The sequence below is a fragment of the Gorilla gorilla genome, chromosome 3, assembly GCF_029281585.2.
Source record: "Gorilla gorilla gorilla isolate KB3781 chromosome 3, NHGRI_mGorGor1-v2.1_pri, whole genome shotgun sequence".
Lineage (NCBI taxonomy): Eukaryota > Metazoa > Chordata > Mammalia > Primates > Hominidae > Gorilla > Gorilla gorilla.
Window position 1 is genome coordinate 59,876,999 of NC_073227.2, and position 17,018 is coordinate 59,894,016.

Here is a 17,018-nt window from a genome sequence, read left to right on the forward strand (position 1 = left end):
GTAGCTACTTCCTTGCTACTGCCTATGTTCGCTCAATGTCCATGGGCGCTACAGTCAGCAGGTGGCAAAGCCAGGCAGTCCTGTGTCTTCCATCCGGGGTGATGAGGTCCCCAAAGCCCCAGGTGTGTACAGAGGTGCTGTTCAGGAGTCAGCAACTCCTGGAAAACCTTAGAAGTCAACCTGGCACTCTACAGTACTGCAGCTAAGACTTTGCTCACACCATAAAACATAGTTCTTCCCAATCTTTCCTCCCCTTTTCAAAGGCAGAGGAGCCTCACCCAGTGACCATATGTCACAGTCACTGGGAGTACTCCCAGACTACCATCAATGTTCCCGTAAGGCCCAAGGGCTCTTAAGTCAGCTTGTGGTGAAAGCTGCCTGGCCTAGGACTAACCCTTTAGGATGGTGCCTCCCCTTTGGCCCAGGGCAGGTCCAGAGATGCTAAGAGTCACATCTTGGAATCAGGGACCCCAAGCGCCCACTTGGTGCTCTACGCCCTTGCGGCTGTGCTGGTACTTGAAGCCAGCAACTTTTGGAGGCTCACCTGAGACCCTTGATGTAGTACCTGAGTATCAAGGCTTGTTATTTAGGGCATAAGGGCTCTTCAGTTAGCAGGTGATAAATGCTGCCAGGAACTGGCCCTTCCTTTCAAGGCAGTGGTGCCTTTCTGGCCCAGGGTGTGTCTAGAAATGTTGTCTCGGATCTAAGGCATGTAATGGGCACCTCATAACTCTGACCAGTTCCCTATCCTGCTATGGCTGAGCCAAAGTGCAAGACAAAGTTTTCCCCACTATTTTCTCTCCTCTCAAGTGGATAAGCTATGAAGCTATGAGCTCTGCAGCCTTGGGTTAGGGTAGGGTTGATGCCAGCACTCCTTTAGCCACCCCCGCTGGTATCTCAGCAGTCACGTGCTTCCCCAGTCCAGTGTTTCCAGGCCCAGTTCAACACCAGGACTTGCTTAAGAGTTGCAATCTTTATGACCTAGACTTCCCTTCAAGTTTACTTGGAGATCCAGAACACTCTAGCCTTTGGTTTTGAAATTTGCCAGGAACTCAAGTTTGGACCCATGCAGTTGGCAATTCCCCCCTGGCTAGAACTGGTTTTAATGCTTCCTCTGTGGGTAGTTGCCAGCTGAATTTCCTCCAGTTTTCCTTTCTGCTCTAACAGGACAGCACTGGATTCAATGACTCACGGTTGTTGTGTTCTTCCTCCCCCAGTGCTCTGGGACACACTCTGCACCATGTTGACACTGCTGGGGCATGGGGGAACAGTGGCATTTGTGATCCGAGGCTGGTTTTTCTATTTCTTCAGTGTATCTTTCAGCTATACAAAGTTATCATCAGGTTTTATAAGAGCTCATCTGATTTTTGTTTTCATGAAGGTGTTTTACTACATGTAGATAGTTGCTAAATTGGTGACCTTGTTAGGGGAATGATTAGTGGAGCCTTCTATTCCATCATCTTGCTCTGCCTCCTGACACCACAATCTGTATTTTCTAATGTTTTATATTCTGCTTTTAAGCATAATGTAATGATGAGGATGAATATAATAGGTTCTTTTTGATAAATGGAATCTGAAGTGAAAATAGATTCTTATTGGATAAAATCTGCACACAAGACAGGACTTGTGTAAATACACATAACATCTCTTAGATACCCGCATTTCACTTTCAGTGATTCAGTAGTTATTTCTGCTCAAATTTGAAACATTCAAGATCATGTGGATAATTCCAAAACATTTGTAATGGGTCATTAAAAAAAAGTTGAAATCATGCCCATACATACTATATTGAATAAGGCAAGCACAAAGGTAATGTGTTTCAGATACGGTTCTTTTAAATTGTTCTCAGATTATTTTATCATATTTTTGAAAGCTGTTCCAGAGAGCTCCCAAGTTAGACAGTAATTGTCAAAAAGACTACATATGTGAATACTGGTTTCCCTCCCAGACTAATTTTATCATATTTTCTGTGTGAGGGGATTGGGGGATGGTATTTGCTTAACATTCCCCAGGTGGTTGCAAGTGAAACCAAGGTTGAAAACCACTGATCTAGAGCTTTGTGGAAGAACATTATTTTCCTCAGTCTCTAACTATCCTTCCCAAAGGGGATGATAGAACTAAATTTTAAATGCATCCCTTGAGGCATGGATGCAATAAATAAAGTGGCGAGTGATGGAGGAAGTGCCTGCACCTCTTATCTTCCCCTTTGATTCCAGAGTCTGCTTCTTCTCCTTTAGGCCTGGTGAAGTGATGTGATTCTTGGACATAGCCTTGTTAGCCTCTGCAAGTCTTGAACTTTGGCAGGTTCAGGGCTAATGCCCAGTAAAGAAGAGTCTGAACTGGAATTAGAATGGAGAGCAGTATATTGAGGGAGGATATATTTTGTTTCATTTTATTTTGTTTTCCCAGTTCGGAAACAATTGAATTTAAAAAAAGGAAAGTTTTAAGATATAGAAAGAAGCTTCCTTCTTTCCTTCCTTCCTTCCTTTGTTTTAACTTACCCTGCAAGAGAAACAAGCAATACCAAATTAATTATGTTATTGTTTAAGTGTATATTTAGTGCTTGCCGTGAGTGCTATGGTATCTGAAGACAAGAATTAGACATGTTTACTCTTTCTCAGAGGAGAAAAAGAATGCACAAAAATAGTTGTAATGCTATAAAAAAGTTATAAAATATTACATATATTCTTCTATATTTCTTTAAATGCGATTAATATTTTAATATTTTCCTAATGATCAGTCCTTAAAAACATACAGAAATTTCCCAGCCACATTCTCAAACATAATTTTTAAACAAGTAGATAAAATAGATAGTAGTATTCAGTTTTCTAAAAGGAAATAACGATATTATAAAAAATAACACTTTTTGATACCTGAATAAAAACCAGAAGCATTTTGTTTTGAGCTCTTGGTAGAGTAACCATGACAGAAGTCTGAACAGTAGGCAAATAAGTTGTGCAAATATAGTAATATTTAAATTAATGTCCAATTTTGTAATATTCACTTAGTATGGTATAGGTAGGTAATATTAACAAAATAATTTTTAAAAATTTAAAACTCTCAAGGACTTAGCAATCTTCTATTCAAACTCTAATTTTTTATCTGTGAAAATGGAGAACTTGGAAAATTGTGACTTTTGTGATATTAAAATTAATTTCTGGTATAATACTAAAAAGTTGAAGTCTTATCACTCAATTTTGTGTTTTCTTAGGTAACTCATAAAAGTTTTTTTTTAACTGTAAGAAAAATATCAACTATATATATAATATATTTTTTTTTTGAGATAGACTCTTGCTTTGTTGCTCAGGCTGGAGTGCAAGGGCAGGAACATGGCTCACTGCAGCCTTGATCTCCTTAGCTCAAGCGACCCTCCCGCCTGAGCCTCCCAAGTAGCTGGGACCACAGGTGCACACCATCACACCCGACTAATTTTTTGACTTTTTTAGAGAGACAGGGGGTTACCATGTTGTCCAGGCTGGTCTTGCACTCCTGGGCTCAAGCAACACTCCCTCCTCAGTTTCCTAAATTGCTGGGAATACAGGCATGGACCACCACATGTAGCCCACAATTATCATTTATTTTCTTAATGTTTTATATAACAAATGTCAGGCTTTTCCGCCCGCTCCCCCCTCCCCCCGAGCGCCCTCCGGCTGCACCGCGCTCGCTCCGAGTTTCAGGCTCGTGCTAAGCTAGCGCCGTCGTCGTCTCCCTTCAGTCGCCATCATGATTATCTACCGGGACCTCATCAGCCACGATGAGATGTTCTCCGACATCTACAAGATCCGGGAGATCGCGGACGGGTTGTGCCTGGAGGTGGAGGGGAAGATGGTCAGTAGGACAGAAGGTAACATTGATGACTCGCTCATTGGTGGAAATGCCTCCGCTGAAGGCCCCGAGGGCGAAGGTACCGAAAGCACAGTAATCACTGGTGTCGATATTGTCATGAACCATCACCTGCAGGAAACAAGTTTCACAAAAGAAGCCTACAAGAAGTACATCAAAGATTACATGAAATCAATCAAAGGGAAACTTGAAGAACAGAGACCAGAAAGAGTAAAACCTTTTATGACAGGGGCTGCAGAACAAATCAAGCACATCCTTGCTAATTTCAAAAACTACCAGTTCTTTATTGGTGAAAACATGAATCCAGATGGCATGGTTGCTCTATTGGACTACCGTGAGGATGGTGTGAGCCCATATATGATTTTCTTTAAGGATGGTTTAGAAATGGAAAAATGTTAACAAATTTGGCAATTATTTTGGATCTATCACCTGTCATCATAACTGGCTTCTGCTTGTCTTCCACACAACACCAGGACTTAAGACAAATGGGACTGATGTCATCTTGAGCTCTTCATTTATTTTTTTTTTTTTTTTTTTTTTTTTTTTTTTTTTTTTTTTGAGGCGGAGTCTCGCTCTGTCGCCCAGGCTGGAGTGCAGTGGCGCGATCTCGGCTCACTGCAAGCTCCGCCTCCCGGGTTCCCGCCATTCTCCTGCCTCAGCCTCCCGAGTAGCTGGGACTACAGGCGCCCGCCACCACGCCCGGCTAATTTTTAGTATTTTTAGTAGAGACGGGGTTTCACCGTGTTAGCCAGGATGGTCTCGATCTCCTGACCTCGTGATCCACCCGCCTCGGCCTCCCAAAGTGCTGGGATTACAGGCGTGAGCCATCTTCATTTATTTTGACTGTGATTTATTTGGAGTGGAGGCATTGTTTTTAAGAAAAACATGTCATGTAGGTTGTCTAAAAATAAAATGCATTTAAACTCAAAAAAAAAAAAAAAAAAACAAATGTCAGATAGAAACATGTTTGTTTCAAAACCTTAACATAAAAATTGATATGTATTCTAAAAACAAACAGACTTAAGGGGAATATTTTTATATAGAATTAGTATTTTCAAAACGACATTAATTTAAAGAAAGGCAGAGATTAATTAATAATTTACCAAAGATACTAGTAATATAGGAACACAAATTACGTAAAGTATTTTAACCATAAAGTACACTTACTGCTTTAACAGATTGAAAATATAGCACTATGCATTATGAAAGCCTCAAAATAATACGTGTAACAAAAGGATAAACATTTTTTCAAATAGTTTATTTTAAGATATCTTAAATTTTCATTAACTTTTACTAAACACTTTTTGTAAAATAAGAAAAAAGTCAATATTATTGAAACATATTACATTGATGGAAGATGGTACTTGGAAAACAAATAGAAACCTTTAAAAAATTATATACAGATCACAGAATCTGAAAAAATTTTGATAGGAGATTTCTGGAGAGAGAGAGCATAAATGGAATCAAAATGATCATTGCATTGCTTTTCATGTCTAGCAAATGATATGTTAAAAATTATGTCTAAATTAACCTTTACAGATTTGTAGTAACTACAATATGCAGATTTATGTGTTTACCTGAAAAAAGTCTAGAGGAATGTGAGATTAACACTGACTCTAATATGCATTCTTTTTGTCAGTTTGGAAAGATATATGGGAAAGGGGAAACTATTTCGTAAAATAAGAAGGACCATTCTTTTTATATTTGTAAGTGTAATAAAGTAAATTTACATTGTGTCAAGTCATTTTAGACAAAGTGAATTGGGAAAAAAGTGAAAGCAAAATGATTGCCTCACAGATGCCTGCAGTTCTCATGAAGTACTAATGTTGTGTGAGAGACATACTGAAAATCACCCTGAGTTCTGTTAAACGTGTTTGCTACTCTATTAAAAATAAATAAAAATCTGTCAGGAATCCTTGAATCGGCATGGAACTCTGATGTTCACAGGCTTCCAGTTGAGCTTAAATATTACTCTGTAGTTTTGAGGTTTTCAATTGTTACATAAGCAGTACATTAATAAATACATCAATTATTTAAACATTAGATTTTTGTGCCTGCAATCTAACATTTTTTATCCTAAAAATAAAAAAAAGTTTTAATAGTGTGGACCTCAGATTTCTTCTAAACAATGCTAAATAAATCTATCAGTATGTCCATGGTATTATAATAGCATCAACATGACACCATATAAGTAGATCTTTTTAAAAGACTGACTTCCTTATTTCTAAGAAAAGAAAAATTAACACATTTATTCTTTCAGAAAAGAACAACAAAAACCAACCCAGAAACCCTAAAAATCAATTAAAAACAAATCTTAGATACTTAACTCCATTTTTATTTCCTTTTTATGAATTTGCTCTTGCTCACACACATCGCCCACCTCTGCAAACATTATTCAATAAAACTTATTAGAAAATTTCAAAAGAACTGACTTTTAACATAGTTACAGACTGCTTTATACTTATCAAAATCTAATTTGACTTAAAAATGTATTTTCAATTAATAGCTTAAGCAATATTTTGCTGATTCAATTTGTGAAAAAGGTATCTACTCTTTTGGTAATTGTCATTTTTGACAATTTTCTTTAAAATTTAAAGTAAACTTGCCTAAGCATTTCTAAATATTGGATTTAAAATAAATGCTCTAGAATTTAATGGGTGCTTTTATTACATCTCTGAATTCTCACCTCATCTGCATCAGTTCCATACTCTTAGAAGGGTTTTCATGGCATGAATATTTTATAGAGTTTTTTTCATATACAAATATGTATTTTTGTAAAGAAGACTTATGAGTCCATAATACTACTTTTATTTTATTTTTATTTATTTTTTTATTTTATTTTTTGAGACGGAGTCTCACTCTGTCACCCAGGCTGGAGTGCAGTGGCGCGATCTCGGCTCACTGTAAGCTCTGCCTCCCTTGTTCACGCCATTCTCCTGCCTCAGTCTCTGGAGTAGCTGGGACTACAGGCGCCCGCCACCACGCCTGGCTAATTTTTTTGTGTGTGTATTTTTAGTAGAGACGGGTTTTCACTGTGTTAGCCAGGATGGTCTCGATCTCCTGACCTCGCGATCCGCCTGCCTTGGCCTCCCAAAGTGCTGGGATTACAGGCGTGAGTCACCGCACCCGGTCCATAATAGTATTTTTAAATCAATTGAATATTATGGGATTTAAGGTACACTTATTTAATCTTGATCTGATTTCTTTGAATTGAAAATATTGGTCCATAAGAGCATTAACATATTTACTCATTTGCATTATTCTAAATAATCAGTTAATTTAAAAGAGTAATACTAATTTTACTCCAACACTTAGATTCCCGAATAATATTTATATTTCTTTGGGCTTCTAATTTACTGGAAACTCACTTAAAGTAATTTATTCCTCTATGTGGCTATGTCACCACCTTATATATAGTTAGGTTTATTTGTTATATTTCTTTTCAATTTGGGGAGGAGTTTGCTTCTGTAAATTTAAATTTTCTTTGTGAATATGTGAAACATTTGTATGTTTTCTAAACCAAGACCGTCACAAAGTGTATTCTGGCAGGATTCCATTCTACCCTTACTTATTCATCCTTGGTCTCTCCTTCTTTCCATAAATAATTATTTTTATTAATGTATGGATTAAGTGAACAAGTTTTGTTTTCTTTCTTAGTTAACATTTACTTATGTCATATTGATTTTAGGATTTTATATAGAATGTTAACTTGGTATTAGACTGAACTGCTTTGGAAATTCTCAGGACTAGGTCACTGTGGATTGAAAAAAAAAAAAAGTTTTCAAAGCAAATGGACTCCCAAAATGCCAGTCTTTTTCTTCTTTCTACTCTCACTGCTGCTCCATCAAGCCTTTCTAAATTTGATGAGTGGCTCTTTTCTTTCTCCTGTTCTTCCTGGGTACTAGTCTTTTGTATTGGAAGGTACTCACTTCACTTCCATCAGAGAGAGGTCAATTAGAAGGGGCATATTTGGGTTTATTTAGGGAACTTTTTTTTTCATAATGATGTCAGTAGCTTCCTGATCTTATATTTTTTTCTATCTGGAAAAACTGAGGATTGAATTACAGACTATCTGTTTGTAACTTTGCATTCTCTGAATTTTAATTTTCCCAAATAAAATGTAATTGTGAATACATAGCAAGGAATGTTGTAAAGAGAGCACAACTGAACAAAATAGTTATATGATCCCACTTACCACGCAAAGGCTTCACCTTCCAGTTCTTCCCACCATAGGTTATGATTGTACCTTGACAGAAATTTCTCTTAGTCTGCTTCCCTCTAAGACTCTCAGCTTCATGAATGCAGGGACCATATCCAATTTGTTTCTAGTTCTATCCGTAGCATTGAGCACACTGCCTGAGCTATTCATTTTTAATGTAATGAGCTCTTTCCACTGACATTAAAATACTCTCCTGGGAGTGAGCAGCTGTTCCATATACAAACTCCTTCTGAAGAGGTATACAGATATATGAGATGGTCAATATAACACAAATACGAGAGAAACTTATGTTACTCACAAATGCAGTATTTTATTTTAAGGATATATACCTGAGACACACATTTTCCTCTAAACTCTTATCAAAATCTTGTCACTATAAAACTTCAACTCACTTCTCTTCCACAAACCTGTTCCTTCCCCAGTTTCTAAATTTGTGATTCTAATTACTAGAATGCCATATTTTATGTACATCTACTTTCGCTGATTTAGCTTAGACATTTTCTCTTGCCTAATCACTTGCAGCAGCCTTTTGTTTAATTTCTCAATAGCTGGTCTCACTTTTTTCTGTTTTTCCTGATGTAAAGAATCTTGAATTTCTTTGAATAAAACATCTTTTATGTCAATCTTTTTTTTAAAAAAACTGCTTTTAAAAATGTATACAATTATGTGTAATATCTCTAATTGTTAATCAATGGTTTTTAGAAATTTTTTCTATCAGCCTATTTGATTATTTCTTATTTTGTCACCTATGTTCCAAACTTAGTAAATCTCTATTTATTTCCATTATATATGGTGTTCTTATATGGCTTCCTGCTTTTAAGTATAATCTTTCTTCAATTTGGAAGTCCTATCCTGCTCTCTTCTTGAAAGATATCTACTTATCTTTCAAAGCACAGATAAACTATCACATTCCACTTTGAAAATGTCAGATACTACAGATAATTAGCTATCTCATTTTCTGTAGCAATGGTATCAACAAAAATAATCACAGCGTTTTTTTGTCATCTACTTTCTACATGATTTTATCAAATTCTTAAAATCACTCTTTTTTTATGTGCTAAAACTGAGGTCCAAAACTATTTTGTAATTCAGGTGAGACAATGTAACCCGAGGCTGTACTACTTAAGCCTTTGAGGCTGGCACAGTGGCTCATATCTGTACTCCCAGCAATTTGGGTGACTGATGTGGGAGGATCGCTTGAGCCTAGGACTTCAAGGCAAACCTAGGCAGCATAGTGAGATCTCTGTCTCTACAAAAAATAAAAAATTAGCCAGGCATGGTGGTGTGCAACTGTAATCCCAACTACTTAGGAGGCTGAGGTGGGAGGATCACTTGAACTTGGGAGGAGGAGTTTACAGTGAGTTATGTTTGTGCTACTGCACTCCAGCCTGGGCAAGAGAGTGAGACCCTACCTTTAAAAACAAACAAACAAACAAACCAAAATAAAAAAAAAAAACTCCAAAGCAGAAGTTTTTTGAATAAATAAGTTCCTGAATGAATAGATTTGTGAAGAATTCTTCATGTTTATATAGGCATCAATTATTTCCACTGCACTTGGCTGATATTTAGCCAAGCTGATTCTCATCCATTTGCTTATCTTTCTGCCTGTCTAAGAGGAAAAAACTTTCTCAATTATTATTTTCCTCATCTTCACCCTAATTTCTCTGAGCTAACTGAAAAGGAGTAGATCTCCTACGGTTCTCTATTTCCTCTTCGTACCTGTAGCCCAAGGTGGGCTCTTTGTGTTTATAAGCAACATGTGTCTCCGGTCTTCAGTTCTCATAGACATCTTCGGTTCATTTCCTTCTCAAATTCTTTATCTACTTTCTATTTGCCACCTGCTTCCTTTGATTTACATGAATTGAATTCTGATCTCTTGCTTGAATTAAAGTTGTATCCTTCTTTCTGTTCTGGTTTCTTGCTTACTACATTAGTTAGCATACAGGATATGTATGGAAATGCATGTAGTAATAATGAGAATGGGGCATTCAGTGGCTGAAATAAGATAGATGCTTACTTGTCTTCCTCATATCTCCAAGTTATGTTGGCTGAGATCTAGAATGTTCTTCCAGAACTAAAGCACTTTCCCTCTTCTTATGCATTTACCATCCCCAAGATGTTGTCCTGGTCCTCATGGTCCAAAATAAGGCACTATTATATCTGTATTCTAACCTTTTGTTTGATGAAATAATCGAATACAATGAGATAAACCAAAAGTTGCACATATTGCTTGTGTTCTTATGCCATTAGCGTAGACACAGTCATATGACCATATCAAACTGCAAAAGAAATTATGAAATGTTGTAACTAGGTAAAATATCCGAAAGGTAAAATTAGAATAAAAACTAAAACTCAGTAGTATTCATTGGACTCATCGATTATTATTCCGAAGCCATTCTAATTTAACATATATATTTTTCCAATTATTTAGTAGGAAATTACACACATGAACTAGAGAGTCCTGGGATTCAATCCCAGCACAGCCATTTGAAAACGTTGGATTTTGGACATGGACATTTCTAAGCCTCAGTTTTTACAGCCGAAACTAGAGTTTGTGAAAATTCTATCAATATACTATGAGTTAATTGTAAAGTATTCTCTGTTGCATATTTCAGGAGTAGCATGCATGGTGACAAGAACAATTATCTTCACCCTATACTCATTCATTTTACCAACACTTCCCTATCACTAAAGATAACACTCTTTATCACTAAAGAGAAAATTACTTTGAAATGTTAATGCATGATGTTCTATTACTAAAAGGAAGAGAAAATGGATATTATAATCATTAACACTTAAAGAAAAAAAAATTACCCATACTCACCATATAATCTTTAGACTTTCTCTATAATGTGTCTACCCTATGGTTTTTAATAAATTGTATTAATAGTTACCTTCACACCTTGGTCTTAGGGCAATGTATAATGATAACACACCTTAAATTTACGCCAATTGTATTTACTCATCCATTCTACTTTATCCCACCTTTACCTGCCCTTATTTGTAAAACAAATTATATACCTTTCCATAGAATAATATAAAAGAAAAATTATGAATCTTATCTTCTGCATCTTCTTACTCTGGATTGTGCAGTGACAATCCAGAGATCAGAGATCTGCTACATTTAAATTTATCAATAATTTATTAATAAGTCTTGATACTGAATATCACTACAAATAAAATATTCTCTATTGAGTATGAATACTGTCTATAAAAACAATTTTTCTATGAAACTTTGCCTCATAGCATCATCATAGGATATTAATTAAATGTGCCAATAAGTGTCACAGCACAATAAATTTTAAATACACATGTTAAGTGAAGTTTGACATGGCTCAATATTTTAAAATATGCACTTATTATAGCTTTGTTCCAAGGCACTCTAAAACTTTAAATTACTGGCTAACTTGATAAGTGAAAATTTATTAACTACCACCTAGTCTTTTTCAATTACTCCACATTAACTTTTTAACCTTGAATCCCACTGAGAGTAGCCTTCATATACATTTCCAAGTTTGTTATTTAGTCTTAATATCTATCTATAAATTAGCATTCTCATAATAAAAACTAATTTTTATGGAAGTCAAACTGTGCCAGTTACCATAATAAATTCTTTGTAATCCTCATCCAACTCAATGAATTAGATTGGATTATTATGCTCATTTTACATGTGATGTAAATAAACGAAGCTTGCACAGAAGAAGACTCTTGCCTAAGTAATTTTACCAAGACAGAAACTCAGGTACTCTATCCCTAGAACCTGAATTTTACCAGGATAAATTTCTTCCTGTCAGTCAATTCTGTGATATTCACCTATATATTAATAGATGAGGCAACTTTTTATTTAAAGTTGACATTCTATGAATATTATTTACAAATAGAATAACACATTTTAATGACAAGCCTTTAAAAATTGTTTTAGGTTCCCCAAAATTTAAAAGTTATGACCATCAGCTTTTAGTGGTAAAATGCTTGTTAAATGAATTCTGTCCATTTTTAGATTTGGTTTCTTTCTCCTTTAAAAATAAAATTCAACTTGTGTTTCCACATACATATTCCTTGTACATTATTTTTAAAATACAGAAACCTATTAAATCAGATGAGATATTAGCTACACTTTTAAATTTAGAACAGACAGCAGTGGCTTAAACAAGATAGTATCATTCTCTTCCAAAAATTATGTAATACAAGGTGATGTGAAAGAAGAGGAGTATCTTTCATACTGTTGCTTCTTCATCCCTTAGGATGTTAATCTCATCATGCCACATCTGAAAAGTCCCATTGAATGTTAGAAAGCAGACTTAAATGGAGATCATTTTCTATTTAAAATAATCATTAGACAGTTCAAACATCATTTCTGCTCACATCCTATTGGACAGAAATTAGTCACATGACAAGTTTCAATTGCAAAGGATGCTTGCTAATACTGTCTCTAACTAGGTGGTCAGGTACCCAGGTAAAATTGTCACTGTTCTGTTATTTAAGGAAAGAAAAACAGAATGGATATTGGGATAAGTAAGCATTAAAGCAAAGAACCTGTAATTTCACCACCATCCAAGAAAAAAGAAAGCTAAAATATTTATTTTCATTTTTAGTGATCTTTTAAATTTTTTCTCTGAGATTCGGACTACTAATTTCTTATTGATACAATTCATACTGATATAAACATATAAAATACATTTGTTGTTTTTATAAATTTTTAAGATAGATTCTTGAAAATGTAAATGTTGTGTCACACTTTATGGCACACACAAAAATCTGAAACAGTACTCAAAAATATTTTGCAAAAATAGTACTAATTTATTATGCTTGAAAATAATTTATGCCTGAAAACTAAAATATATTTCAAGATGTATGTCTAACACTTTGCAAATGTGATAGGTAAAATCTTTTATAAAATGTACATTCATTTTTATTTATTAATTATTATACTTTTCTTAGTTAATAGGCCAGCTTTGTTTGTTCGCCACATTGTCTCTTCATGCATCTTCTCATATTAAGTAGAATTTAGCATTTGTTACATATTAATGTAAACTATATGTATTATGAACATTAATGCTTCATCAAGTATGTGTTTCGACATGTTTAAGTTGAATATTTCTTCTAGTTTGACCTCTGCTTCTTACTTGTTTGTTTACTGATTAATTTATTGATTTCTTGTGATGTTTCAGAACTTTAAAGCTTTATGTTCCCAGTAGTTGAATTCATCAGTAAATTTTTGAATGTCTGTTTTATGCTCTGTTTGGCCAAGTATTTTTTCCCATTTTAAAATCAGTAATACATACATTACTATTCTCATTTCATTTATTTGTCCATAAATATTTGTGTTATTTTGTTATGAAATAATGCAAGTGCATGATTAAAAAGAAAAAAATGCAAGTTACCCAAATTTAATAATGTTCATGCCAAACATTACCTTATCTCATTATCTGGAAAAATTAGTTGCCAATTTCTCTGTATATTTTCTGCAGATTAATAGGAAGTATGTTTTATAAGGATTTTAATACAAATTATATCTTATGATAACTTGGTAAATGTAGCAATTATGGAACTACTGTACTATGTTATGAAGTCATCTTTACATTGCCTTGGAGGTTTTGATCAAAACAAAAGAATCTAACTGTATTTTTTATATTACCTGAAGGTATATACTCTGCCCAATGGCTCACTATTCCTGTGTGAACTCAGGATAACCTCTATGTATGGTAACCTGAAATTTTGAGAAAAGACTGACTGCTTGAGTGTCAACATTTCCTTGATAATGGCCTTTGAATTTTATTATCATGTGTTCAGGCTCTTTTCATATGTTATGTTGGCTTATCTTTATTCTAGTGAAATGCGCAAATTGATATAGCTAAGATGATTTATTTATGATATATATTTTTCAAAATTTTTGATACTTATTTACATTTACAAATTAAAAAGCAATAATTGCTGAATGATTCTTACTATTTTAGGGAGATATTACTTGACTTCTGACATAGATTATACAAGTTTTATAAAATAACAGAATTTTAAGTTATCAACTCAAAAAATGTTTTCTAATTTTCTATCTAACGTTTGATGAAAATGTCTAATGAGAAAAGAGTTACAATATTTTGGTTCATTTAAAAGTCTAGGCCTTTAGTAGTCTGCTATACTTAGGAGTAGAACTAAAAAGCAAAATACAGAAATTCAATACAAGGAAATGTATTTAAAATATAATTCTTTCAATGATTACATATAAACCATTATAAATAAATATTTAAATGACATTTATTCTCATGAAATCCACAGATAATACTGAAATTATATTTGTATAATACTATAGAAGCATCTTTATTATTGCCTAAGTGATTTATAGTCTTGTGGTATAACCAGTATTGCTTCAGTAAACAAAAACAACAAATTCAATATATTAAATTCAAATTCAATTATTTCAAATTCAATTATTAAAATGTTAACATTAGATTGGTATGGAACAAACAAAAAATCACTTTAATCCATGGCTTAAAAGTAGTATTATCCACAGTATGAAGTAGCTTCAATCCAATATGGAACCAAATGCAATGAAATTAACTTATTTTTCTTGCTATAGTCCAAGAATTACATTTTATTAAGGCCAAAACTGAACTAGTCCCACCTAAAGCTTTTCCAGGACGTCTCTCATAAGTTCTTATTTAAAAAGAAATAAAAGGATGAACAATGTATTTGCTCAATCAATGTGTAAATTTTGATTTACACATTGTTTAGAACAGGCACTGTTCTAAATGCATTTGTGTTTTGCCTTGTACATTTCTCTTTCTCTACCTTTACTTTTTCTCTTTCTTCCATAGAGTTAGCAAAGTTTCAAGACTCCAATAGATAGATAGATAGATAGATAGATAGATAGATAGATAGATAGATATTATATAGAGATATACACATGCAATTATATGTATAATTGTATATATATTTTATGATGCATTTTTTCACTTACAAACATTTTAAATTTTGAGATTCATCATAGATTTGATGGTGTGTTAGAGTTTAATTGGTAGTTTATTTTATTTTATTTTTCTTAGTTGCTCACTAATAATGGTACAACTCATAATCAGTGTCCTCTTAGTGAAACAAAATAAGGTTCAGTAAAGTACTTAAAATAAGCACCTAGCTCATGCCATGTGTCCAATAGAAGTTAGGTCTTACTACAACAAACTAATCACAGAGCATGCAAAATAAATAAATATATAAATACATAAATAAAATTTAACAAAATATTCTTGCCCTCCAGGGACTTATTATCTTGTATGTCAGAAGAAGAATATATTTGAACTCAATTCCTCAATAATATCTACTTAAATATTTTCAATCTTTTCCAGTCTTTTCTCTCTCAATTTTTTTTTCACTATTACTGTGTTGGTGTTCCACGTACATGGGTAAACAAAAAGCCTCCACTCTATGTGCTACTAAATAACTAGCACAAAACCTAGAGTATAATAAATAATTTTTATCACAAATAATTCAACTAATAATAATTCATTTTCTGGCCGGGCGCGGTGGCTCACGCCTGTAATCCCAGCACTTTGGGAGGCCGAGGCAGGCGGATCACGAGGTCAGGAGATCGAGACCATGCTGGCTAACACGGTGAAACCCCGTCTCTACTAAAAATACAAAAAATTAGCCGGGCGTGGTGGTGGGCGCCTGTAATCCCAGCTACTCGGGAGGCTGAGGCAGGAGAATGGCGTGAACCCAGGAGGCGGAGCTTGCAGTGAGCCGGGATAGTGCCACTGCAGTCCAGCCTGGGCGAAAGAGTGAGACTCCGTCTCAAAAAAAAAAACAAAAACAAAAACAAAAAAAACCAATCATCCCTTCCCAACAGTTCCCCAAAGTTTTAACTCATTCCAGCATTAACTCAAAAGTCCATAGTCCAGAGTCTCATCTGAGATAAGGCAAGTCCCTTCCACCTATGAGCCTGTAAAATCAAAAGCAAGTTAGTTATTTCCTAGGTAAAAGGAGGGTACAGGCATTGAGTAAATACACCTGGCCCAAATGGAAGCAATTGGCCAAAACGAAGGGGCTACCACCATCATGCAAGTCCAAAATCCAGTAGGGCAGTCATTAAACCTTATAGTTTCAAAATGGTCTCCTTTGATTCCATCTCTCACATCCAGATCACACTGATGCAAGAGATGGGCTCCCACAGCCTTGGGTAGCTCTTCTCCTGTGGCTTTACAGAATTCACCTCCTCCTGTCTGCTTTTACAGGCTGATGTTGAGTGTCTGTGGCTTTTCAAGGTGCATGGTACAAGCTGTCAGTGGATCTACCATTCTGGGGTCTGGAGGATGGTGGCCCTCTTCTCACAGCCCCACTAGGCAGTGCTCCAGTGGGGACTTTGTGTGGGGGCTCAAAGTCCACATTTCCCTTCTGCACGGCCCTAGCAGAGGTTCACCATGAGGGCTCTGCCTCTGCCCTACACCTCTGCCTGGATATCCAGGCATTTCCGTACATCCTCAGAAACATAGGTGGAGGTTCCCAAACTTCAATTCTTGACTTCTATGCACCCACAGGTCCAGCACCATGTGTAAGTCACCAAGGCCTGGGGCTTGCACCTTCTAAAGCAGCAGCCTGAGCTCTATGTTGACCCCTTTTGGCCACGGCTGGGATGCAGAGCACAAAGTCCCAAGACTGCACAAAGCCACCAGGCCATGGGCCCAGTCAAGAAAACCATTTTTCCCTCCTAGGCCTCCTGTTTTGTGATAGGAGGGTAGCCATGAAGACCTCTGACTTTCCCTGGACACATTTTTCCCATTGTCTTGGTGATTAACATTTGGCTCCTCATTACTTATGCAAATTTCTGCAGCCAGCTTGAATTTCTCCTTAGAAAATGGGATTTTCTTTTTTATCGCATTGTCAGGCTGCAAATTTTTCAAACTTTTTGCTCTGCTTCCCTTTTAAACATAAGTTCCAATTCCAAACCATATCTTTGTGAATACAT

At 35.3% G+C, this 17,018-nt stretch overlaps 1 protein-coding gene across 1 annotated transcript; it reads left to right on the plus strand.

The window, feature by feature from the left end:
- The first annotated feature begins 3,613 nt into the window (after positions 1 to 3,613).
- On the plus strand, positions 3,614 to 4,357 carry LOC109026668 (translationally-controlled tumor protein-like). Its single transcript, XM_055384192.2, has one exon. It carries the CDS (start codon positions 3,724 to 3,726, stop codon positions 4,240 to 4,242), a length of 519 nt encoding a protein of 172 aa, XP_055240167.1. The 5' UTR covers positions 3,614 to 3,723; the 3' UTR covers positions 4,243 to 4,357.
- Positions 4,358 to 17,018: the final 12,661 nt, after the last annotated feature.

Coding starts and splice junctions, on each gene's coding strand:
- LOC109026668 (XM_055384192.2), top strand. CDS start 3,724: ATGATTATCTACCGGGACCTCATCAGCCACGATGAGATGTTCTCCGAC.